This window comes from Eulemur rufifrons, chromosome 15, assembly GCF_041146395.1.
Source record: "Eulemur rufifrons isolate Redbay chromosome 15, OSU_ERuf_1, whole genome shotgun sequence".
Taxonomy (NCBI): Eukaryota; Metazoa; Chordata; class Mammalia; order Primates; family Lemuridae; genus Eulemur; species Eulemur rufifrons.
In genome coordinates this window covers 61,704,675-61,731,911 of record NC_090997.1, presented here as the reverse complement: position 1 = coordinate 61,731,911, position 27,237 = coordinate 61,704,675, and the positions used below count along the sequence as shown (strand labels likewise).

Genomic DNA, 27,237 nt, shown 5'->3' with positions numbered 1-27,237 from the left:
GTTTGGTTGTTGTATCATTGGTGGCGGGAGTGGGGGGTGGGGTAATGTAGTCTTCAACTATTATTACAGCACTATTTCTTCTTCTTCTTTTTTTTTTTTTTTGAGACAGAGTCTCACTCTGTTGCCCGGGCTAGAGTGCCATGGTGTCAGCCTAGCTCACAGCAACCTCAAACTCCTGGGCTCAAACGATCCTCCTGCCTCAGCCTCCCGAGTAGCTGGGACTACAAGCATGCGCCACCATGCCCGGCTAATTTTTCCTATATATATTTTTAGTTGTCCATATAATTTCTTTCTATTTTTAGTAGAGACCGGGTCTCACTCTTGCTCAGGCTGGTCTCGATCTCCTGACCTCAAGTGATCCTCCTGCCTCGGCCTCCCAGAGTGCTAGGATTACAGGTGTTAGCCACCACACCCGGCCAATTATAGCACTATTTCTCCCTTCAGTTCTATCAGTTTTTGTATCATATATTTGGATGGTCATTAGGTACATAAATGTTTATAATTGTTTTATGTTCTTGCTGTATTGAACCTTTTACTAATATGTAATATTCTTTATCTCTTGTAGCCTTTTTTGATTTAAAGTCCTATTTTGGCCCAGGTGAGGTGGCTCACATCTGTAATCCCAATACTTTGGAAGGCCTGGGTACGAGGATTTCTTGAGGCCAGGAGTTTGAAACCAGCCTGGGCAACAGCATATCGAGACCCCTTCTCTACAAAAAATGAAACAATTAGCTGAACGTGGTGGCGCTTGCCTGTAGTCTTAGCTACTTGGGAGGCTGAGGTGGGAGTCTCGCATGAGCCCAGGAATTTGAAGTTACAGTGAACTATGATAGTGCCATTGCACTCCAACCTGAGTGATGGTGAGACCTTGTCTCTTAAAAAAGAACAGAAAGGAAAAAACTGGCTGGTATCAGCTCTGTGTTCAAAAGGGTATCAGCTCTGTGTTCAAAAGGGTACATCTTATGAATGTTCAAACTTAGGGCATATAGTCTTTCTAAGACTTTAGATCTTGAAGGGGTATTAGAGATCTGAGAAAAGTTTGAATTGTTTTTTTAAAAAGGTCATTCCCTCTGTGTTTTATCCTGACAGAGGGATATCAGACAAATAGCATATACGCATGTAAGAACTATACAGAGGAAACCAGCTGGGAACTTGGCAGTAGGAATTATTGCACAACATGTAGTTTTATAGATGAGGTGACAAACATTGGATTCGTAACTGCATTATGTAAAATTCTTTTATTTAAAGGTCATGTTGCATACCTGCTTGATCTTAGGAGAAGCTGAAAAACAAAGGCTTATTTTCTCAGATGTTTGTTCCCTTAATCATACTTTTTATTCAGACATAAAGAAGGTTATTATGAATATATTCATGTTGTGCTTGGATTTCCTTTTAAAAGTGTTTCCTATTATTACCAGACTTTGTTGAAGACAAATTCTGTTACACTATTTCACTATCACATTGTTTCTTTGAAAGGTGGTGGTGTTTATTTTTTTTTTTATTTCAGCATATTATGGGGGTTGTTTATTTATTTATTTATTTTTTTTTGAGACAGAGTCTCACTCTGTTGCCCAGGCTAGAGTGAGTGCCGTGGCGTCAGCCTAGCTCACAGCAACCTCAAACTCCTGAGCTCAAGCGATCCTCCTGTCTCAGCCTCCCGAGTAGCTGGGACTACAGGCATGCGCCACCATGCCCGGCTAATTTTTCCTATATATATTTTTAGCTGTCCATATAATTTCTTTCTATTTTTAGTAGAGGTGGAGTCTCGCTCTTGCTCAGGCTGGCGGGGTTGTTTATTTTTTTTAAAGAAGATGTTCTTTACATTTTGGAATTGTGTTTGTGTTACTGTGGATGAAGGAATTTTCTTATGTAGATTCCAGATCTTTTGGGCTTTAGATTTTTGCTTGTTAGATCTAGTAGTTATTGATTTGAGTGTTCACTGTATCTGTACTAGGTACAACAGATGATACAAAGATAAATGCAGTATAAACATAGTCTTATTTTGATAGTTTGTAACCTGGGTGGAGTTAAAAGGTTAAGATTAGACAAATGCATGAATTAGTATATACAGAGCACAACAAAGAAAGTGTAAGAGAAGTAAAAACAAGTGTTGTGTAGGTTAGCTAGGTGAAGTATTTACATCTCATTGGGGATGATAGTGAAGATCTGTAGGTCAAGAAAGGCTTTGAAGAGTAGGTGGATTTTGACTAGACTTTTAAGGATGAGGAAGATTTTAATAGTTGGATGGGGGAGAAAGGGGAAAAGAAGAAATAGCGTGAGTATGGAGTATGTTTAAAGTACAAATCAGATCAGTTTGAACCAGGGTTCACAGAGTGGTAAAATGTGAGAAAAGGCCAAAAAGTAGATTTAAGTTATGGAGAACCTTGTATGCCCAGCTGAAGAGTTTGTATGTGATTTTGTTGGCAGTATATTTGGACATCTTAGAACATATTTTTTACAGCTATACTATATGCAAGTTAATGTAACAGCATCTTACAGAATGAAAAATAACAGAGATTAAGAAGCAGAGGCTGGCTACGGGGGCTCATTGTCTGTAATCATAGCACTTTGGGAGGCCGAGGTGGGAGGATCGCTTGAGCCCAGGAGTTCAAGACGAGCCTGGGCAACATAGCTAAACCCTGTCTCTTAAAAAATAAAACAAAAAAAATCGATCCAGGCGTGGGCCTATAGTCCCAGCTACTTGGTCGGCTGAGGCAGGAGGATTGCTTGAGCCCAGGAGTTTGAGGTTGCAGTGAGCTATATCACTGCACTCTAACCCTGGCAACAGAATGAGAGGAAAAAAAAGGTGTAATAATAATACTTACATACATACCTCCAGGGTGGTTGGGAGGTCTAAATGAGATGATTCATACATTCAGCAAATATTTATTGAGTACATTCTATTTGCCAGTCATTGTGTTATGCAGTGGAATATGGGGGTGAACAATATAGATAGGATCACTTTCTCTTGAAGCTTACATTCTAGGGGGGGTGGGAGGGTGAGATTGACACACTATATACAAACAAACAGAAATACCACATAGTGATAAATGCTATGTAGAGAAGTGATGTTCATGGAGGTTCTTTCTGAGAAGGTGACTTCAAGTTGAGAGCTGGGTGATGAGGGAGCCAGCCATTTAAATTTCTGAATTAGGTGGGATAAGTCTATTTCAGGCTGGGGAAATAGTTGTGTACAAAAGCTTTTAAGGCAGGAAAGAGTTTGGCATGTTCCAGGGACACAGAAGAACAAAATGTCAGGGGTGTGACAGAAGAGGAGGCTAGTTTGGGATGAAGTCAGAGAGAGAGAACTGGGACCCAGATCATGTCTGTGAGCTAGGGTAAGAACCTTGAATTTCATTTAAGTGCAGTAGGAAGCTATTGAAGGATTTAAAGCAGGGAATTGATAAGATCTGACTTAATATTCTCCTATTTCTTTTTTTTTTTGGTTGAGACAGAGTCTCACTTTGTTGCCCAGGCTAGAGTGAGTGCCGTGGCGTCAGCTTAGCTCACAGCAACCTCAGACTCCTCGGCTTAAGCGATCCTACTGCCTCAGCCTCCCGAGTAGCTGGGACTACAGGCATGCGCCACCATGCCCGGCTAATTTTTTCTATATAGATTTTTAGTTGTCCATATAATGTCTTTCTATTTTTAGTAGAGACGGGGTCTCGCTCAGGCTGGTCTCGAACTCCTGACCTCGAGCGATCCACCCGCCTCGGCCTCCCAGAGTGCTAGGATTACAGGCGTGAGCCACCGCGCCCGGCCATCTCCTATTTCTTAATGAGAAGAAAAAAGTTTTTTGGTCAGCTTGAATATATATCCTTTTAGGGATGAAGTCATACCTTATTAAAGTGTTTAATTTATGAATTTAGTTGAATATTTAAAAATCACATACTATTAAAGTTTTATGCCCTTACATTTCAGGAAACAATTATTTTCATAATTCCTCATGTATACTTTATCATTACCAGAGCTCCTGATGACTTATCTAACAGTTTTTCATATATGTTTCATTTGCATTTGTTTTTGTTTTTTTTTGGTTCTTCTTTTTTTTTTTCTTTCAAAAGGCAGAGTCTTACTCCGTCCTCCGGGGTAGAGTACAGTGGCGTTGTCATAGCTCAGTGCAACCTGAAACTCCTGGGCTCACTCGATTCTCCTGCCTCAGTCTCCCCAGTAGCTGGGACTACAGGCTAGCTGGACTACAGGCACATGCCACCACTCCTGGCTAATTTTTCAATTTTTTGTAGAGATGGAGTCTTGCTCTTGCTCAGGCTGTTCTTGAACTCGTGACTTCAAGCAATCCTCCTACCTTGGCCTCCCAAAGTGCTAGGATTATAGGCATGAGCCACCATGCACAGCCTACTTTTGGGTTCTGAATATGAACCTATCACCAGAAATTTTCTTCCAGGCCACAAATGTAGCATTGATATAGTTTGGATATTTGTCCCTTCCAAATCTTATGTTGAAATTTGATACCCAACATTGGAGTTGGGGCCTTGTGGGAGGTGTTTGGGTCATGAGGTTGGATCCCGGCTGTCCTTGTAGTGAGTGAGTTCTCCCTCTGTTACTTTCCTTGAGGACTGATTGTTAAAAAGAGCCTTGCACCTGCCTCTCCTGTTTCTCTTTCTTACTCCACCTCCACGTGACATGCCACTCCCCTTCGCCTTCCACCATGAGTGGAAGCTTCCTGAAGTCCTCACTAGAAGCAAATGCTGATGCCATGCTTCTTATACAGCCTGCAGAACCATGAGCCAAATAAACCTCTTTTCTTTATAAATTACCCAGCCTCAGGTATTCTTTTATAGCAACGCAAAACGGACTAAGACAAGCATTATATAACATTAGGTGTTTTGATTATCCTGTGGGTATATATTTTTGATTTCTATAATGTAACCACTTTACTATCTTTTTTTTTTTTTTTTTTTTTTTGAGACAGAGTCTCACTCTGTTGCCCGGGCTAGAGTGAGTGCCGTGGCGTCAGCCTAGCTCACAGCAACCTCAAACTCCTGGGCTTAAGCGATCCTACTGCCTCAGCCTCCCGAGTAGCTGGGACTACAGGCATGCGCCACCATGCCCGGCTAATTTTTTTGTATATATATATTTTAGTTGTCCATATAATGTCTTTCTATTTTTAGTACACTTTACTATCTTTTTAAAGTGGTCTTCACAAGGGTTGCTTACAGTGACAGCTAACACTTAGAATTTTGAAATATACCCACAGGGATAATTATGTAATACCTGTTCTTTTTTTTGTTTTTTTTTTTTTGCCTTCAGATGACCCTCTAAGTTTGCCAAACTAGCATTAATTGGGATTGTTTTGCGGTGACTTTTTCAAGCTTTTTTAGTCTTTTATTATTGTTTTTCCTCCCCCAAAAAGAATGTTGCTCAGGTTGGACTTGAACTCCTGGGCTCAAGTGATCCTCTCACCTTAAACTCCTGAATAGCTGGGACTAGTGGTACCGGTCATCTTTTAAAATCAATGATGAAGCTCCCCAGCCCTTTTCCTCTCCTTCTTCCCCTTTCCCCCAGGTGTTCCGTAAGTACTCAAAAATCACTACAGTGGTTCTCTTTTTTTCTGAAGGATACTTTTAGGGGAACGGGAAAAGATAATTGTTGCCTTTTCACTTCTGTGTATTCTGCCAGCCTTTCCTATCTTCCTTCTCCTTTTGTTCCTGCTCTTCAGGTCATACAATTGAACTTGCTTCCCATGAATCCTCTATAGCTGTATGGGTATGTGTTTAAATCAGGGTGTGATTTTGTGTTCCAGGGGACATTGAGCAGTGTCTGGAGATTTTTTTTGTTTGTTGTTTTGGTCTCCACAGGGGAGCTGCTCCTGGCATCTATTGTGTAGAGAGCATTGATGCTGCTAAACATTCTATAATGCGCAGGATAGCCCTCCACAACAAAGAATTATATAATCCAAAATGTCAGTAGTGTTGAAATTGAAAAACCTTATTCTTAGTACTTGTTTAAGTACCATAGAAGGAAAAGAAAATTGAAATAGGTAAGCATGTGATATAATTGTATGCTGCTGTCCAGTCAAGTACCAGTTTTAAAAAGACTGAATAGCTCTTGATCTGTTTGAACCACTTGGTTTGTATTGGTTTGCACTTAGATTATCTGGGCATTGCTGAAGATTGTTAACTTTGGTGGTGATGGGGTAGTTCTGCTCTGATCCAGTTTTTTGTTTTTTTAGTTCAAGAACATTTTGAGTTGCTTTCTGAATTTCCTTCTCCATTGTCAGTCTGCATAGGTGTAAGATGAACCCAAGTTTCTGAAATTCTTCCCATTTAGACTATCTTTGATTGTGTGCACTGGGTGATGGTGAGGGTTAATAATTTTTAGTAGGGCCTCTGTCCCAAATCTAAATGGTTCTGAACTAGCTTTGTGAATGACACATTGTGGCTAAGTATTCAGATTCAAGTTAAGAGCTCAACAGAACCTTTATTTTCTCTTAATCTACTTTGTGATTAGAATGACTGGCAGAGTTATATTTTTGGTGGTCTAGAGTGGTGATTCTCAATCTTTTACTTTCAAATTATCATTCTCATGACTTTCCTATTTTGAAACATTCTGGGAAACAAACCACTATTATAGTAAAATTGTTTTCCTATACACTTTTTAGCTAATTAAAAAACAAAATTATTCCAACAGTGAGCCAGTATTATCACCAGTGAGGTAATATATCTTGACTAGATGCAGAGAGACTTTGGGTACCTAGAATATTGATTGATATGTGATGCCTTTAGACTTTTTGGAATATTGAAAATAATTTTTTGCTGCTTGTTAGTATTTTCTTGGACCCCTTAGGGATTTAGGAATAGTTTTGGGAATCACTGAATTTTGTAAAAGAAGTGGTACATATTTTTCCTTTAAGTATAATGAAATAAATTATCTGTATATCATTTGGCTTTATTAACTTTAGTAATCTATATTTCAACATACGTTCTAAAACTTATTTCTGAGTGGTTTTTGTAACCCTAAAACTATAGAAATTATTTGATACATTTATTTTGACTGAAAAATGAAGTTAGACTTTTTTTGACAGAGTTTGATTTGGCTGATTGGTTTAAAAATAGGGACTGCCTTTGCTATTTAGATTGCATGGCATATATTTTTCTATAAATTGAATGAGCTAATGTGCACCTTTAGGTTTTGACAAAATATACTTGAAGTAGAAGATAAAGCTATTTTACCAAATATTGTGCCATATTGGCAGAAGTTTACTTTTTATTTTCAAAAACAAGCATTAGTATTTAAGAGTTTTTTTACCCTTTTTAAACATTTGGTATATTTATAATTTCTTGTAAGTGAAAACATAACAGATATTTTACTATTTAATAATTTATCAATCTATAATGTATTTGTTGCCTTGATAACACAAAAAAATGTAGTGTTAGAAAATTTAACATGTAAAACCTTATGGCTGTTAAACTTGAGTATGATAGATTTATTGATGTTCTTTGGTGACATGTACTAAAGCATTTAGAGGTGCAGTGTCTTTTTTTTCATTCTATTTCAACAGCTCCCAGTGGCTCTATATAGGTGCAGTGTCTTGATGTCTGCAGCTTACTCTAAAGTAGTTCAGATAAAAATGGGGGCGAGGGGGGGGGGAGAAAGAAATAGAGATAAAGCCAGGAGTTGGTGAATTTAGGTGAAGAGTATTTTATTGTTAGTATTTTATTTTATTGTAATTTTCTTTCAACTTTTCTGATGGTTTGAACATTTTCAAAACACAAAATTGAGAAAAATTTTATAGTTACAGAATTGTAAAAGTACTTTTAAGAAGTATGTTTCAGTGTTATAAGAAATGACTTATGATAAAAATGTTTATTAGGATAAAATATGTGGGGGAGGTAGAATGAAGGGCTTATTCATGAATTTTTATAAATGAATGTATGAAATTGCTACGGTTTTTAGATTTCATTGGATACATTTAAAAAGGGTGGAATCATTTTAAAATGTCAGCTTTATGTCAGATGACATCCTTTGTAATTTTTTAAATTTAGGATGAAACATTTTAGATGCCATATTAGAAATCTATAAGAGGGCACATGATTTTTCTTTTGTGGTAAGCAGCTAAACAGGTTTGAAAATTTCAGATCTGGCTAACGTTCCTTCAGCTCTCTGGGTTCTATGATATGGTGCTAAGAGTCCACTCAGTAATGCTACGGACTGGCTGATCATCGTAGCGTGGACAAGTGTGACTGTTGTAGCAAAGACAAAGTTTTATGAAGCACTACCTAACCCAAACCTGGATTATCCTGTAGCTTTACTAAATAAAGTTCAGCCGCTGACAGTGATCATGATATGTTGTTTTTTTCCTTTCTATATTTTCTTAATTTTTTGACAGGCAGGGTTACCACTATACGGATGAGGATGGTATGTTTGTAATATTTATTACCTAGAATTTCCTTTTTCTATAAATGTAGATAATTTCTTTAAAAATGATATCATAAGTTAATGATATTCCTAGCATAATTTTCTTTTTCATTTTTTAAATCTTTATTAATTTTCTGTTTCTATTTTTTAGTAGAGACAGAGTCTTGCTCTTGCTCAGGCTGGTCTCGAACTCCTGACTTCGAGCGATCCTCCCGCCTCAGCCTCCCAGAGTGCTAGGATTACAGGCGTAAGCCACCGCGCCCAGCCTCTAGCATAATTTTTAATAGCAATTAAACTAGTAATTCTATAGACTAGAAGTTTATTAATGAACTTCTCTTTAGTTTTCTAAATGTCTTATTAAAAAACGTCTGCCAGGCCTGGTGGCTCATGCTTGCAGTCCCAGCACTTTGGGAGGCTGAGGTGGAGGGATTGCTTGAGCCCAGGAGTTTGAAAACAGCCTAGGCAACATAGAGAAATCTCATCTCTAGAAAAAATAAAAATAAAAAACTCTGTGGAAGGACTTTAATTATGATAGTTACTTTGACTTGAGGTCATTCATATAGAGATTTGCAATGTGTACAATGAATATTTAGTTGTGCTGGAAATCTAAATGCCACCATGTTAATGTGTAAACCATACCCTGTAGTAGTATTTATTGACTTAAATATTATCCTGAAAAGTTAAGATTTAATTTTTAGGTTGGAAGACTGTGACTTACAAGGTGCATGCATACGTTGTATAATATAAGATTATGGGGGCTGAAAACCATGTGTACTTTTTCTTGACTGGGGACATTAGAACATCATACCTTTGAATAGATCAAACCATCTGATTCATAAAGAGACTTCAACATTGTTCTTATAAAATCTCATCAAACATTGCCTTGATTTTATACTTGAAAATATAGGCTATAAAGGCTTAATTTAATAGAACATGTTTAAAAATCACCAGTGGTATTTTCAAAAGTGTTCATAATTTAACTGTGAAAATTATTATTACTACCATCTCATTGTCAGACCCCATTCAGGTTTTGTCACTTGTCTCAGTGATGTCCTTTATAGCACGAGATCCCGTTCAGAATCACATCACATTTAGTTGATGTGTTTCTTTAGTTTCCTTTAGTCTGAGTTTGCTTCTTCACTTTTCCTTTACTTTAAAAATTATAGACCATTTATTTAGTAGAATAAACTGGAATTTGGGTTTTCTGGTTTTTTCTCATGATTAGATTCAGGTAAATGTATCCTAGGCAGGAATTTCACAAAACTGATTCTGTGTTCTTTTCATTGGATTCTGTCAGGTGATATCTGATTTCAGATTGTCCTTTTACTGGTGATGTTCACTGATCACTTGGTTAAGGTAGTGACTGTTGGGTTTTCTGTATTTGTTTCCTATTGTGTAATAAACTTAGTGGTTTAAAACAGCGCAAATTTATTCTCTTAAAATTCTAGAGACCAGAAGTCCAAATTCAGTTTCTCTGGGCTAAAGTCATAGTGTTGCTAGGACTGGTTCATTCTGGTGGCCCTAGGGTAGAATCTGTTTCCTTACCTTCTCCAGCTTCTGGAGATAGCCTGTATTCCTTACCTTGTGGCCCCTCCCTCATCTTCAAAAAGGGCATCATTCTAACCTCTGTTTCCATTGTCACATCACTGTCTCTGTCTTTGACCCTTCTGCCTCCTTCTTATAAGTACCCATGTGATTATGTTGGTCCCACTAGGATAAGTGCCTCATTTCAGGATCCTTAATTTGGTCATATCTATAAAGTCTATTTTGCGATTTAAGATAATATATTTACTGATTCCAGGTATTAGATTGTGGACATTTTGGGGCAAGTATTCAGCCTATCCCACTGTAAAGTCATTGTTTTCCCCTTTATAATTAATATTTTGTGGGAAGATACTTGGATCCCTGGTTCCTGTTAGTGGAGAATGGTATTTAGAAGCCAAGATGTGGGTGCTAGATGTACCCATTGCTATTGAGATTTTGCTGCTCCTAGGCCCACTTAGTAGACAGAGCTAAGGAATATGTATGTATGTATGTATGTATATATGTATGTATTGTATATGGAGCTGCATCTGTATTTTTATATTAAGAGGCATTCATTCATAGTGATACCTTTGATTCCAATCCAACAGAACAAAAGAAAGTTTCATTCTTTTCTATTTTTTCATATTTGTCACTCCTTTCTCTAACAGTGAAAAACTAATGCCAGGTATCCTTAATATTTTAACTTATTTGATCAGTCCTCCTGCATATTACCAGTCTCCTTTTCTGCTACCACCTCCTTCCTTACATGGATCCCTATTTATCACACCTGGTTATGATACCTCCTGCCGGACAGCTCTCCCATGTGGTTGCTTTCATCAAAGCATGGTGGAAACAGGGTACTTGGACTTCTTACATGGTAGCTTTGGAGCATTCTGTTGTATGCCAAGTCCTTTTACTTACCTGACATCTTGTTTAAGGACTGCAGTTTTGTAGATTTTTTTTTTTTTTAATATGCTGACAAATTTTATTTTTAGAATTAGCCAGCTGGACTCATTTTAGATGATCTCAATTTTGTTGGCAACATTCAAAACATCATAGTCAGGAGCCAGTCAAACGTATGCCTTCTTCTCTCCATCAGGCCTGATGAGTGTGCTGATCTTAACCATGCCAATGTCATAGAGCTTCATAGCCTGTTTGGTCTGATGCTTGGTAGCCTTGACATCCACAATTAACACAATGTGTTGTTTTCTTCTTTGTGGCTGACTTAGTAATGGGGAAACCTGAGATGATGCCATAATGATAAAGCTTGTTTTTTTGGGGGAGCATTCTTCCGTGGATATTTGAGATACCTTCAGAGGTGGATGACATACAGATCTTTTTTGTGGTTGTACATGCCTTTTGGCATTGGCTTCTTGGCCTTCAAAGTCCTGGCTTGGACTTTGGGATTGGCAGGGGCTTTCTACTTTGCTTTTTACATAATGTTTTTGAAAAGGTAGATTTTTACTTTAAAACTTAAAAAATTTTTTTTCAACTTGGGAGAGTTATTCAAACCAAGTGATTGTGGTAAATTTAGTAAAACTACATATTATTTTGGCTTTGGTTTAATTTCTTTTTAATTGAACTGCAAATTTTTACTGAGAATTAAAATAATAGCTTTTGTCATAACTTTTACATAAACCTATCTTAAATTCTTATGGGTTTGGGAGACTTTTCCACTTTAACACAAAATAATTAGAGTTTGTGATACTGAATTTTACTCTCTACCTTTATTTTGACTGAAAGTTGATTTTATGGTAAAGCTCCAAATTCTATTAGTTTTATATCTTAGATAAGACCTAACTAAACTTTGTTATTTAGAAGATATTTTGATAGGCAATTATTTTCATGTTTGAAGAGTGTCATTTCTGCTTAGCTTTCTTAGTAAACCATGTTTTAACTATTTTATGCTTTTTGTTTCTTCTGTAGTGGAAGGGAAAGAGGGAGCGAATTTCTCAGAAATTACTGATCACATATAACTAAATATTTTGGGTGCAAGTCAGTTTTTACATTTTCAGTGAGTAAACTCACATGAAAAATGAAGTTTTCCAGATAGGTCATTTGTTCTAAATGACAAAAAATTTAACCTATCTTGTAAAGTTTTTTAAAGGTTATTTGAATAGGCAGTACTTTCATGTTCCAGTAAAATATTAGCATGGTATTGAAGGTTATTATGATGTTAACGGGTTTTACCCTCATTGTGAAAAATGGTTTAATTTATCTTATTTTTCTTTTTTGACAGAGCAAATTCGATTAAAGAATATCAGAAAAGTATATGGAAGGTGCATGTGGTATCGTTTACGGTTATTAAAACCCCAGCCAAATATTATTCCTACAGTAAAGTAAGTAATGAATTTCAATAAAAAAATATTTAGTACTTTTTGCAAGGTGTCATACAAAATATGGATAAAATGAATAAGATGTGTCTGTAAAGAAATTGTAGCCTGTATGTAGTAGGAGTAAGATATAATTAGTAAATTTGAGAGCTGTCTGAAAAGAGTGGTTTAGAAGTTCAAAGGAAGGAGAGTGTACTTCTGGCTGGAAGAGGGAGGAGAGTGATAAGTCAAATCTTGAAGTAAAGACCTTGTGCACCTAGTGTCAGAATTTGAATTTTATATTAAAGAGTATTGGGGAATCTATAAAAGATTTCAAAAATAGGGAGGTGACATGGTCAGGTTTGTAATTCATAGTGATACTTAAAGTTGATTGAACACATACTGTGTACCAGGTTCTGTGCTAAGGGTTTATATGTTATCTAATTTAATTATATATTAACTTCAAAGTAGATGTTTGTGCTTTTTCTCAGATGAGGAAACTGAGGCTAAGAAAGTGAGGTAACTTGACCAAGGTCATGTGGCTAGAAGTAGTGGGGTAGGAACCTAGTCACCCTTTATTTTGGCAGGCCCATCTGCTTAGACAGGCCATTAGTATGTTTAATTAGAGCAGGCAGGCCTGTTTGATTCTGTGAGGCTATGGGGCATGCTGGTTACGAGGCTTTGGACATTTACATGAAGCCATCAACTTAGAGGTAATAAATGAAACTGTGACAGGAGGTGAGAGAGTTGCTATTATTGGATGACTATATATTGTAAATTACCTACATTTATCTATTGAGTAGATAGGAAGAGAAGTCCTAGCAAAGAAAATTTGTAAGAGTAGAACCAGATATTTTTAAATCTTAGTTTAAGTTATGATAGTTTTCAGCATAGCTGTGTGATTTCAGGGGGTTTAAATAGTTTTTCTTTGTGAGGTTTGACTTTGCCTAGTTAGTTCCTCTGTAGGGGGAGGGGAGGGTTAGCTTTGGTGCTAAGAGTTCTTTAATGATGTGAAACTAAAGGCAAAGTAAGGTCTCCTAACTGGCCCAAGACAGACGGCTTCCCTGAGTTAAGTGAGGTCCAAGCTGGGAGCTGAGATTTGGGTAAGAGTTTCTAATAACAGTGCATAGCTCATGTGAATTGATTGTTTGCTACCTGTTAGGCACCTTCTAAATACTTTATATACCTAATCTCATTTAATTTTCAAATCCACACTGAAAGTTGGAGGTGTAAAAGGTTAAGCAACTTGGTGCCATGCTCAGTGACGCATGCCTGTAATACTAGCACTTTGGGAGGCCAAGGCAGGAGAATTGCTTGAGCTCATGAGCTCAAGACCAGCCTGAGCAAAATAAAAAAAAAAATAGCTGGATGTGGTGGTGTGCACCTGTAGTCCTATCTACCACTTGAGCCTGGGAGTTTAGCAGTGGCCTATGATGATGCCACTGCACTCTAGCCTGGGCAACAGGGAGAGACCCTGTCCCCCGCCCTCCCCCCCCAAAAAGTTAAACAATATGCCAAGGTCTCTCAGTTAATAAATGGTAAAGCTGGGAGTTGTACTCAGGTAGTTTTGTTCTGGAGCCTGTGTTCTCAACTACCTGTCACTGGACAGCCAGGCAAAAGTCAGAGAGTGTTCCCTGTAGGGATCTCTCTCCTCTTTGGGCATAGATGGGCACATAGAAGCTATGGAAAGCAGCTTGAAATTATATGCCCTTAATAAGGATTAGAATTATTTTGGCCTAGTGGAAAGAAATTTGTATGGATGTCAGCTGTGTTTGAGCTACTGTGGGGTTAGTCAAAACTAAATAAGATCTGTCCACATGCTCAAGGAACTTGTAGTGAGTCAGAGGAGGAAAGTCATGATTTGTGCTTCTTAGTGGCTGTAACCATCCTCTCCTGTTGATCATCTTGTCAAGGGTCAAGGATTGCTTTATGGAGGATGGATTATTTAAGTTGAGTCTTGAAGGATGAATAGAGTTTGTAATGGGAGAGATGAAGAACAGGAATTCTAGGTAGAAGGATCTAAGAGAGCAAAAGCATGATAGTAGGAAAAGCTTAGGAAGCATTGGGAGATGAGGATTTGTTTTGTTTGAAAAATCAGAGTGCTAAAGGTAAGCAAACAGCTTACCTTTAGCACTTGGAAAGTTTTCTTCTCTTTTTAAAAACAGGTCACTCCGGCTGGGCGCGGTGGCTCACATCTGTAATCCTAGCACTCTGGGAGGCCGAGGCGGGAGGATCGTTTGAGCTCAGGAGTTCGAGAACAGCCTGAGCAAGAGCGAGACCCCATCTCTACTAAAAATAGAAAGAAATTATATGGACAACTAAAAATATATATAGAAAAAATTAGCTGGGCATGGTGGCGTGTGCCTAAAGTCCCAGCTACTTGGGAGGTTGAGGCAGGAGGATTGCTTGAGCCCAGGAATTTGAGGTTGCTGTGAGCTAGGCTGACGCCATGGCACTCTAGCCTAGGCAACATAGTGAGACTGTCTCAAAAAAATTTTTTATTTAAAAAAAAAAAAAAAAAAACAACAGGTAACTCCAGTTTGATTTGGCCTATGATTCATTTTATGTCTTTGTCTAACAGTTCCTGCTCAGTGTAAAAAATTGTTATATAAAGGATATAAAAAAAAGTCATTCGACTTATTACCTAAAGCTAGCCATTATTAAGATGAGTACATACTTTTTTATTTAAAAAATTGGATTATGTTATATACATACAGCTTTGAAAGCTGTTCTTCTTTTATAAACTTAGCAATGCAAGGCAGACAATTATCCACAGCAAATATTATTAGTGGCTAGAGAGTATTTCACTGTATGGATGTACTATTAGTTTATTTGTCCAGTAATCTGTTGACGGATATTTAAGATGCTTATTTTTTGGTTTTGTTAGGCTCTTATTTACATCTCTAACCACTCTTTTATACTTTATATACTTAATTCTAACTTATTTCCTTCTAAATTATTTGAAATAGAATGTATTAAAGAAAAAAGCGTATGTACTTCTTTAGGACTTTTAATACCTTATTGCCAGATATTCCTTCAGAGTGTGTAGTGTATGAGAGTTCCTTTTTTCTTTAACCTCTCCAAAACTGGTAATATCACCCTTTTATTTTTACTAAACAAAACATATTGGAAGGAGAAGAAATTAGTTTGTTTTCATATTATATGTTCTTTTATATATATTTTTTAACCTATTACGCTCATCTTTCTATGTCTGCATTGGCTATAATATGTTGCATTGTGTGCTGCATCACGGTTTATTTAATTAGTCCCCTATAAATGGTTTATTTAATTAGTTCCTTATAACTGTACATTTAGGTTGTTTACAAAGTTGCATTATTATCAACAAGGCTATTTATTTATCTTTGCATAATTGACCAATTTTTCTTAGTTTATCTTATTTAAAAGTGTAATTGCTAGGTCAGAGCAATTCTCTTTTACATTAACCGTTTACTGAATACTTTATATATTCTGATTTAATTTAATGGATTGAATAAGTTAATAAGTTGAATTCACTTCTCTATTTAAAATTCTGCAAATAGCAACTAAGAAGATCTATTATATGCAAGGAATTGTACTAGATTCTAGGAAATTAAGAGGTGAAAAAGACACCATCCTTGCTGTAACAGGAGTTTATACTCAGTGATTGTAGAATTTGAGTCAATAGCGTAGTGATAAGTACCTACCCTAGATTATTTTATTCATTGATCTTGCCATAATGTCTTTAAACTCTTAAAGGAAAGCCATACAGATGTATTTATTTATAATTCACTTATCTTTTTCTTAAACAGGAAGATAGTTCTGCTTTCAGGATGGGCATTGTTCTTATTCCTTGCATACAAGGTTTCCAAAACAGACCGAGAATATCAAGAATACAATCCTTATGAAGTATTAAATTTGGATCCTGTAAGTAGTATTTTTATATAATGCACATTAGTCTAATGATTCCATGAAAATATTATAGATCCACATCCTAAAAAATATTGTGACATGCCAAAAGAAATCGGACTTGAGTCAGTTACATTTTTTATTAAAATAAAGATACCTAATCCATTATTATTCTAATGTATATGTTTTTAAGCTATAGCTGTTGATTGCCATATTACTGAGAATTGGGCTGGGTGCAGTGGCTGATGCCTATAATGTCAGCAACTCGAGAGACTGAGGTGGGAGGATTACTTGAGCCCAGGAGTTCAAGACCAGCCTGGGCAATATAGCAAGATCTTGTCTCCTTAAAAAAAAAGAAAAAAAGAAAAAATTTCTCTGGTATGGTGGTGTTCACCTATAGTCGCAGCTACTTGGGAGGCTGAGGCAGGAGGGTCATTGGAGCTCGGGAGTTTGAGGCTGCAGCGAGTTATGATTGCACCATTGCTCTCCAGCTTGGGTGATAGAGACTGCTTTCAAGGAAAAAAAAAAGGCAGTGTGTTGTATCTGGGTTGGGGGTTTATAAAGAACTAGTGTCATTGTCACAGTAATTCATACTAACTTCTGAGTGTGTCCCTTAGGTGATCTCCTGATTGAACTTGATTAATGGGTCCCAATAGAAAATTAGTATATCAGTAGAATGAAATTAATGGTAGAAATCTTCTAGGCTTTTTTTTTTTTAATAAGAGAAAATGAGGTCTAGGAAATTTGTGTGGGGTGCCAAGTTTGTCAGTAGCCAAGCTGAATCCAGTGCTTTTTCTATTCCCCATGCCCCCAACCACTTTCTTTTACTTTGAGTTTCTGCTGAGTAGATGGCTTGATCCAGACATTCATATAGTACAAAGGAGAGTGTTTATCAGCTAGTTTTCTGCTTTGTAGAAGAAAAGTCTGCATATCATGTGATTTTTCTTATTGCGATGGTCATGGTCATTGAGAGATTTTCTAAGATTAAAAAGGCAATAAAAAGCAGTATGAAAAAATTAATAGAAATGGAAAGAGTCTCTTTGAACCTATTCTGTTTCAAGGAGCTTCCTGATTAAAAAAAAAAATAGAAATTGAGACTAAGAAACAATTAAGATCAACTTACTAAATGTTTACTTAGAATAAACAGCTAAAACCTTAAGTATTCCTCAGATTATTCCTTAGACAGTTAACCTTTGATATGAGAGTTCTTTGAGCCATACTTAATTTATTGTGATTATTTTTTGATATTTAAACGTCTGTATTCGTGTATTAGGTCATTAAATATGAAATGTCCGATTTTGAATCAGAAGCTTAGTTTATTATGTCTCAAACAAGAAGTAGTACAATTAATGAAAATATGCACCTAAACTTTTGACACGGTTTTGCCATCTTAACAGTAGCTTGCTACTGACCAGCAGTGAAGAAGCCTGGAGAATGAGTGGCAATGAAAGTGCAAAAGGTATTTTCCATAGCTTATTGAGAATTAAGTATTTTTCCTTTCCTTCCACTTCTTAGTGGTCCAAAACCTGGAAGAAATGGTAGTCAGTTGGTGCAAGGTCTGACAAATACGGTGGATGACAAAGAGTTTCCAAGTCCAGCTTCTGTAACTCGAGCAGTGTTGTTTTTTGTGACGTAGTCTTGCAAGAGTATTGGTCTGTCTCTATTGACCAATCTCGGCTGCTTAATAGCAAGCATCCTCATCATTTCATCCAGTTGTTTGCAGTAGATATCTGCTATAATCTGTTGACCAGGTTTCATGAAGCTGTAGTGCATAATACCAACGTTGGATCACCAAACAGACACCATTAACTTTTTTTGATGAATATTTGGTTTTGGACTCTGTCTTGGCACTTCATCTTTATCCAACCATTGTGCTGCATGCTTGCGATCATCAAAAATAATCCATTTTCATCACACGTAACAATATGGTATCGAAATGGTTTGACTTTATGTCATGACAGCAAGCAAAAGACAAGCTTCAAGACGATTTCTCTTCTGATGCTTGTTTAATTCATGTGGAACCTATCTATCAGCTTCTTTACTTTGCTCATTTGTTTCAAATGGTCCAATATTGTTGGAATAGTAACATTAAACCTTGCTGCTAATAATTGCATAGGTTGAGATGGATTTGCATCCACTACAGCTTTCAGCCCATCGTTATCCACTGTGGTCTCAGGTCACCCATGTGGCTCATTTTCAAGATTATAAAATTACCAGAATGAAACTTCTCAAACCATTGATGTACTGTGTGTTCATTAACCACATCCTTCCACGATGGAACTCTTACTAAAAAATAACACGAATTTCAGACTTATCCAGGGTTTCATAAAAATTGCTCTAAAAATCTAAAAAAAAAATTTGAAAGGTAATCACAAGCCAAAACATGCATTTGAAAGAATGAGTATGTACCTTCACAATTAAAAAAAAAAGCAACTAAGAAATGTCAAAGTGAAATGCCAGAGATATCAACTGTCAAACTTAGTACTTAAGGAAATTGGACATTCCATACTTAATAACCTAATATTTTTTTTTTTTTCATTTTTTGCCTCAGTAGGATTGAGTTGGCATTTAACCTAATATTTTAAATGTGGCATTATGTGGTTTCAGTTTCATATCAGTGCCTGGTGTACTACATGGCACATAGTAGGTGTTTAATAAAATATATTGGAAAATATAAGTATATTCTTATTAAAATACATGGGATGAAGTTTATGGGACAAAATACAGGATGAAACCTTCATTTTCTCTTTCTCAGAATATTGGGTAGCTCATGTTTTAAGCTCAAAGTAAAATGTATTATTTCTTTACATAATTGTACTTATTTTCTCTACTTCCACTGTTCCACTTGACCAGCCTTAAAAAAAAAAAAAAAAGAAAAAAAAGATTTGTACTTATTTTTACTAACTCAAACTTTTCCTTTTAGGGGGCAACAGTAGCAGAAATTAAGAAACAATATCGTTTGCTGTCACTTAAATATCATCCAGATAAAGGAGGTGATGAAGTCATGTTCATGAGGATAGCAAAAGCTTATGCAGCGTAAGTATCATAGGACCCATTACAAATTTTTAAGAGTGGTAAAGATGGTTTTCTTTTTTAATAAAATAGTAAAATAGTTGTCATACACTTAAGCTGAATTCATATGTTGAGTCTTATCATTTATGGAACTACCCAGCAGCTCTAAAGTGGTAATTTAATTAAACCTTCATTTTTAAGTAATGAAGAGTTGACACTTAGGGTAGTGCTTTTGCCATGTGAACTTGGTTAAATTAAATAGTGAGTGATAAGTTAATTGAACTATTTTATTAGCATCCTGATTACAAGAACTTAGACCTTGTTTTTATTTATAGGTTTTTTTTATTAGTTTTGATCTATTTTTCTTATTTTGCTGTATGGCTTATCTCATTTAAACTATTTAAAGACAAATTTTATTTTTACGTATAAGTTCTTCATTTTTGGTTTCTTTTTCTTTTTAGAATTTCTTTATATTAGTGTATTCCTAGTTATTATATTGTTAATTACTATACTTGTTGAGACGTAGATTGTTAAGTTCTCCTTTTTTAATGCTCAGAAACTTTTTCTTCAAGAATCTTTTGAGAACTTTCAAATCATATTTTCCTTGGTGGCTTACATGTAGACATGGGTGAAGTTATTATTGAGATGCATATATCATACACACATGCACTCACTATATGCACAGACATTCTGTGCATTTACTAACTTTGAGGAATATTTGTCACACTTTGGGGGGAAACAGAATAGAGTATATAAAATTAGAATTTGTTATTCTTGGATATTAATAAGAGATAAAAATTAACTGTGTTCTTCAGAACTCATGACAGGTGCGTCCCCACACAACTCTTATGTTGAATGAATGAATAAAATATGAGATTGTCTACTTTTTGAGGACTTAGTGATGTATGATTTTGTGAGCTAATTTTAAAAATATAAATAAAGAGAGGCATACCTCAGACATATTGCGGGTTTTGTTTTAGACTACCACGATAAACCAAATATAAAGCGAGTCACATGAACTTTTTTGTTTCCCTGTGCATATAAAAGTTATGTTTATACTCTACTGTAGTCTATTAAGGTAGAATAGAATTATATTGTAAAAAATAATGTACATATCTTAATTTAAAAAATTCTTTATTGAAAAAATGTTAATCATCTGAGCCTTCAATGAGTTATAATCTTTTTGCTGGTGAAGAGTGTTGCCTCCATGTTGATGGCTGCTGACAGATCAAGGTGGTGATTGCTGAAGATTAGGGTGGCTGTGACAATTTTTAAAAATGAGACAACGTTGAAATTTGCTGTATCAATTGACTCTTCCTTTCACAAAAGATTTCTCTGCAGCATGCGATACTGTTTGATAGCCTTTTACCTACAGTAGAACTTCTTTCAAAATTGGAGTCAAATTAGCCGGGCATGGTGGTGCATGCCTGTAGTCCCAGCTACTCGGGAGGCTGAGACAGAAGGATCGCTTGAGCTCAGGAGTTTGAGGTTGCTGTGAGCTAGGCTGACGCCACGGCACTCACTCTAGCCTGGGCAACAGAGTGAGACTCTGTCTCAAAAAAAAAAAAAAAAAAAAAAAAAATTGGAGTCAATCCTCTCAAACCATGCGATTGCTTTATCAACTAGGTTTATGGAATATTGTAAATCTCTTGTTGTCCTTTCAACAATGTTCACAGCATCTTTGCCAGGAATAGATTCTATCTCAAGAAACCACTTTCTTTTTTCATCCACAAGAAGCAACTCGTCATCTGTTCAAGTTTGATCATGAGATTGCAGTAATTCAGTCCCATCTTCAGGCTCCACTTCTAATTCTAGTTCTCTTGCTATTTCCACCACATCTGCAGGGCCTTCCTCCACTGCAGTTTTGAACCTCTCAAAGTCATCCATGAGGGTTGGAATCAATTTTTTCCAAACTTCTGTTAATGTTGATTTTTTTTTTTTTTTAAGAGACAGGGTCTCACTTCATCCACCAGGCAGGAGTGCAGTGGCCCAGTCGTAGCTCACTGCAACCTCTACCACATGGGTTCAAGGGATCTTCCTATCTCAGCCTCCTGAGTAGCTGGGACTACAGGGACATGCCACCACGCTTGGCTAATTAAAAAAAAATTTTTTTTTGTGGAAACTGGGTCTCGCTGTGTTGACTAGGCTGGTCTTGAACTCCCACCTTGGCCTCCCAAAGTTCTAGGGTAACAGGCGTGAGCCACTGCGCCTAGCTTGATGTTGATATTTTGAACTCCTCCTGTGAATCATGAGTATTCTTAGTACTCTGAGTATTCATTAAGAATACTCATGATTCACGGGAGGAGTTCAAAATATCTCCTAGAACAGTGAATCCTTTCCAGAAGGTTTTGAATTTACTTTGCCCAGATCCACCAGAGGAATCACTGTCTGTGGCAGCTATAGCCTTACAAAATGTGTTTCTTAAATAATACGACTTGAAAGTTGAAAATATTTTTTGACGCATAGACTGCAGAATGGACGTTGTATTACAAGCATGAAAACAACATTAATCTCCTTGTACATCTCCATCAGAGCTCTTGGGTGACCAGGTGCATTTTCAATGAGCAGCAGTCTTTTGAAAAGAATCTTTTTTTCTGAGCAGTAATTCTCAACAGTGGGCTTAAAATAGTCAGTAAACCATGCTGTAAAGAGATGTGTTGTCATTCAGGCTTTGTTGTTCCATATATAGAGCATAGGCAGAGTAGATTTAGCCTAATTTGTAAGGGCCCTAGGATTTTCAGAATGGTAAATAAGTGTTGCCTTCAACTGAAAGTCACCAGCTTCATTCGCTCCTAACAAGAGAGTTAGCCTTACCTTTGAAGCTTTGAAGCCAGACATTGACTTCTCCTCTCTAGCTATGAAAGTCGTAGATGACATCTTTTTCCAATATAAGGCTGTTTCATCTACACTGAAGATCTGTTGCTTAGTGTTGCCACCTTTATCAGTCATCTTGGTCAAATTGGGATAACTTGCTGCAGCTTCTCTGTTAGCACTTGGTGCTTCACCTTGCACTCTTGTGTTATGGAGATGGCCTTTTCCTTAAACCTCATGAACCTATCTCTGCTGGCCTCAAACTTTTCTTCTGCAGCTTCCTCACCTTACTCAGCCTTCATAGAATTGAAGCAAGTTAGGGCCTTGCTTTGAGGTTAGGCTTTGACTTCAGGGAATGTTGTGGCTGGTTTGATCTTTTATCCAGACCACTCAAACTTTGTCCATATTAGCAGTAAGGCAGATTTGCTTTCTTATCACTCATGTGTTCACTGGAATAGCACTTTTAATTTCTTTCAAGAACTCTTCCTTTGCATTCACAACTTGACTAACTGTTTGGTTCAAGAGGACTAGCTTTTGGCCTGTCTTGGCTTTTGACATGCTTTCCTCACACAACTTAATAATTTGCTTTCGGTTGAAAGTGAGAGATGTGGACTCTTCACTTAAACACTTAGAAGTTGATTTTGTATTAGGATTCTGTAATAAAGCATTGCCATTAGGACTTCTGAAGTGTGCACTACATTTTCTGCATAGCAGATAGATGTTCTCCTGATTGCTGTGTTTCAGTTGGTGTCTCCTTTCCTCCTTTTTCAATGTGTCTCCTTCAGGCATTTACTCTCTTTGCACAAATATTGGTGTGCCTTAATTGCTGTCTTCAGGTAATTTAAGAAGAGCAGAAGATTTCCAGAGGAAGTCAGACAGCCAAGATTATTTAATTAGTAGCTTTAATTTTAAGGCTTTTGGTGAAATTTTTTTCTCCTTCAGTCTTTAGGTCATTGTAACATTTTCAGGTTTATGATTTTGTTCTCAGGTTGCTGGGAATCTGACTCTTTATGATGTTTGGTTACTATTCTAAAAAATGTAGAAAAATAATATAAGGCCTTTAGTTTTAACTCAGTTACATGATCAAGCTATAAAATACCTTATTTATTTATTTTTTGTGACAGAGTCTTACTCTGTCACCCTGAGTAGAGCACAGTGGCGTCATTGTAGCTCACTGCAACCTCAAACTCTTGGGCTCAAGTGATCCTCCTGCCTCAGCCTCCAGACTAGCTGGAACTATAGGCATGCACCACCACACCTGGCTAATTTTTCTAAATTTTTTTTTTTTTTGTAGAGACGAGGTCTCAGTCTTTCTCAGGCTGGTCTCAAAACTCCTGAGCTCAAATAATCCTCCTGCCTCAGGTTTCCAGAGTGCTAGGATTACACGTGTGAGCCACTGTGACTGGCCTATAGAATATTTTATATATTAAATGTCCATAAGACCAATGAAAAAGTGGAATGATTTTGGGACCCAGAACTTTGAGATTTTGTAACTTACACAAGTATAACTAAATTAGACAAAGGTGTGTATTTTACTAAATGTTAAGTTCTAAGTGATTGAATTGAAGCTTTTGTCTTATGAGCATCTCTAGCAGCCTCAGTATAACTAAAGCAACCTTTGGAATGCAGTTATATAGGCTTTGTTCTATAATGCTTTTTAGAATTTGCTTTGGTTATTTAGGAATTTTCTCTACCTTTAATTGCTTACTATAGAACATCAGCTGGGCCGTTACTCTTTTTTCATCGGATTCTAACGTAGAGAAAAGAAAGTCTGGTTATTTTTGAGGAATTAGACCATTGAATTCTCTGTTTCATTCATCTAGATACAGTTGAGATTTGGCTTTCAGGTGTAAAATCTGTCTTTAAGCTGCTTTATAGCACATGGGCAACTTAGTTATTACTTTAAAGATAATTTTTATAAAAGCATGCATTTTCATGTGCTCCTACACATAAGTATATAATTTAACTCTACATAGCCAACTCATGGTCACTCACATATAATTTAGTGAAAGGATTCTCCAGATCAGAATTTATAATCTGGGGTCAGTAAAATTGTATACAGAATTTATGTGTCTTTGTAGTGTACATTTTTTCCAGGGCAAAGGGGACGTAGATTTTGTTAGATTTTTAATAGGATCATAATCCTCCTCTCCCTCACTTCCCCAAAGTTAAGGGATATAATGGTGTTTAGGAAACTACACTCAGTGAATTTTTAAAAATTCTATTTGTATCATTGATCTTGTTTAAACTTATTATATATGAATTATACTGAAATTACATAGCTTTTAAGTACTTTAACTTTTAGGAATGGTATTACAATGAAATACTAATAAGTAGCAAAAAATCATTTGCTGTCTTGACTGACTCTAAAAAAAATTACTGTCTTCTTTGATTGTGTATCCAACATGGTGCCTGTCACACAGCAATTGTACAAGTCGATTTAATGAGTGAGTTAATAAAATTGTAACCAGGTATGTGCAGATAGGTTGCAAAACCAGTGTTTTTATGATTTGAGCTGTGCCTTATTTTGCAAATTCTGGGAGCATGTATAGAGAACAGAGCAGTTTGTTGGTGCTGCAATAATCACAAAGACAGGGACAGAGATAATTATTTTGGGGAAAAAGATCTGTTTAGAAGACAGAATGTTGAGAGAAACAATAGCTAAAGCTCTGTGTTGGGTGAGCAATTGTACAGGTAACCCAGAGCAAAATTTTTTTGAGAAACATCTCTCCTTTAGTAGTAAAGAAATCTTAACACCTTTGCTTATTAACTTGCAAACCTCTCTAGTAATGCTTTTCATTGGCTCCTGTATTTTTGTGTGGCCTTAGGTTAAATAGTGTGAGTGGAGTTACAGTTAAATAAGGACTAAAGATATCAAAGCACTTGTTTTCATAAGTGACTAAATTGATAAGTTTAAGAATATTTTCCAGTCATTGAAAATCAATGAATGTCCTTTTTGCTATTTTTTAAAGGTATTTCTATGTTGCCTGTCTCCACTTGGAGTTTTGTTGAATAAAAACTATATTACCTCTTGTTTTGGGAAATAGAAATATGGCTAAAATTATATTTGAATGTAAACAGAATCTTTTGCCAATTGGTCTCCAAGAATGCCTTCTTATATTATTGATCATTTTCTTTGTGGGTCTGCCTTGTCTTCCTTAATTGCATTGTAAAGTTTTTGAAGGAATTGAGAATTTCTTTTAATGCTTTTTAACATTTTCACTGGGACCTGGAATAAAACCATTCTAACTCTGTGCCTTGAGCCATTGTCCAAGGCAGGGGTTACATTATATTTAGGTGTTTTAAAAAAAACACTCTGGCACTTTTATATTGCCTAGGTTAGGAAGCTGGAAATTATGATACAATGCAAATGACCTTTTCCACAGCAATGGAATTTCAGAGTTTTGCAGGTGGTGTTCATTTGTTTCTTTGAGAAAGTGATGCCAGTGTTTTATAGGGAGCTACTATTATGTATTAAATTTATATTTTTAAAAAAACATGTATTTATCATTAATATATAAACATGCTCTTTGAAGAAATTTTGGAAAATATGAGAGTATAAGGAAAAGAATAAAAATCACCTATAATCTTCCCTGCTTTCTCAGAAAATATAGTGGCCTTTAAAGTTTCGTCTGATTGAATTGGCTAAACTTGAGAATGCTGGGCCTACCAGGAATTTGTATTAAGTCATAATAGTTAGTACTTTCTATTAATGCAGCATTCCTTGCTCCTCCCTTGCTCTCTTTTTCCAATTTCAGAGAGACTTGATTTTCTGGGTCAGTATCTTTTAAGAAATGAGTTGGTTGGTTAATGGAGTTTGTCTATATGAGTACTTGCTCTTCAGATGTGGCTTTCTAATTTTGCAACTTTGTTCTTTTGATTCTAGTTTAACTGATGAAGAGTCTCGGAAAAATTGGGAAGAATTTGGAAATCCAGATGGGCCTCAAGGTGTGATAAGTGATGATTTAACAATATTGGTGATATGGTATATAGTATGCAAAAGTTAATTAGTCTAAAAGGAATGGTTTGATTTTCTTAGCTTATGAATAGGAAACTGACAATCACAAGGAGTTTAATTGAGCCCCCATTAATTACATTTTATTTTATTTTTCTTTCTAAAGACTAGTTAGGAATATAGAAATTAGATTGATTCAGGGAAAAGAGTAATCACTATCATTAATCATTTCCAGTTAGCAGTTAATGAAAATTTGGTGAAAAAAAAATCTGCTTTTCTTTACTGACTTCACACATTTTCCTGTATATTCATGTTTTCATAAACTCAGGACATACAAAAGAATTTGGGTTTTTTGGAAGAAGGAATTCATGTACTTAACACAGGCCTCTTTTTGGATATAAACCACAATTCTTATTTATTTATTTATTTATTTTTTTTTTTTGAGACAGAGTGTCGCTTTGTTGCCCTGGCTAGAGTGAGTGCCATGGTGTCAGCCTAGCTCACAGCAACCTCAAACTCCTGGGCTTAAGCAATCCTACTGCCTCAGCCTCCCGAGTAGCTGGGACTACAGGCATGCGCCACCATGCCCGGCTAATTTTTTCTATATATATTTTAGTTGGCCAGATAATTTCTTTCTATTTTTAGTAGAGACGGGGTCTCACTCTTGCTCAGGCTGGTCTTGAACTCCTGACCTTGAGCGATCCACCCACCTCGGCCTCCCAGAGTGCTAGGATTACAGGCGTGAGCCACCGCGCCCGGCCTACAATTCTTAACTTTTGTGTAATGGGGGCCCACTAATGTTATTTTAAAATGTTTTGGGAGTTGGCATTTTGGAATATAAATAAATAAAACTGGTAGTAGAGACTCTTCAGAAACTCTGATATTCTTTCTGTTTCAGCCACAAGCTTTGGAATTGCCCTGCCAGCTTGGATAGTTGACCAGAAAAACTCAATTTTGGTGAGTGTATTGAAGTAAGACACATAATGTATTTGACATAATTTTTGTTTTATACTGTATGTCTTGATAATATAAAGAGAACCATTACAAAGAAAATGCTTCTATGCATTAATTTAACTATGTATTGTGAAAACTTTTTACATAACAGAGAAAAGAATTGGTGCCCATTATCAGGCTGTTGCGTTGGGGCAGTGTGTTCTAAATGTAGTTGTAGAACCTTAAAGTTGTGATGATTTCTTTTCTTTAGTAAGTAGTTTCAGATCGAATCCTACCTTTGGTTTGGGAAACTATTGGTTTTTGTGGTGTCTACATTTATCCTAAGGTGTACTTAAAATTTAAATTATCCTTCCTTTCACCATTATCCAGGCTAAACTAATTTTAATGTATGATAAATTAAATTGT

At 36.3% G+C, this 27,237-nt stretch overlaps 1 protein-coding gene across 1 annotated transcript in view; it reads left to right on the top strand.

Moving 5' to 3' along the window:
* Positions 1–27,237, top strand: part of SEC63 (SEC63 homolog, protein translocation regulator) — a 66,632-nt gene that overhangs the window by 4,621 nt on the left and 34,774 nt on the right. Inside the window, exons 2-6 of the mRNA XM_069487794.1 lie at positions 12,143–12,242; positions 16,004–16,118; positions 19,024–19,136; positions 25,810–25,871; positions 26,777–26,835. Coding sequence (XP_069343895.1) covers positions 12,143–12,242; positions 16,004–16,118; positions 19,024–19,136; positions 25,810–25,871; positions 26,777–26,835 — 449 coding nt within the window. The remainder of the gene's footprint in view (positions 1–12,142; positions 12,243–16,003; positions 16,119–19,023; positions 19,137–25,809; positions 25,872–26,776; positions 26,836–27,237) is intronic.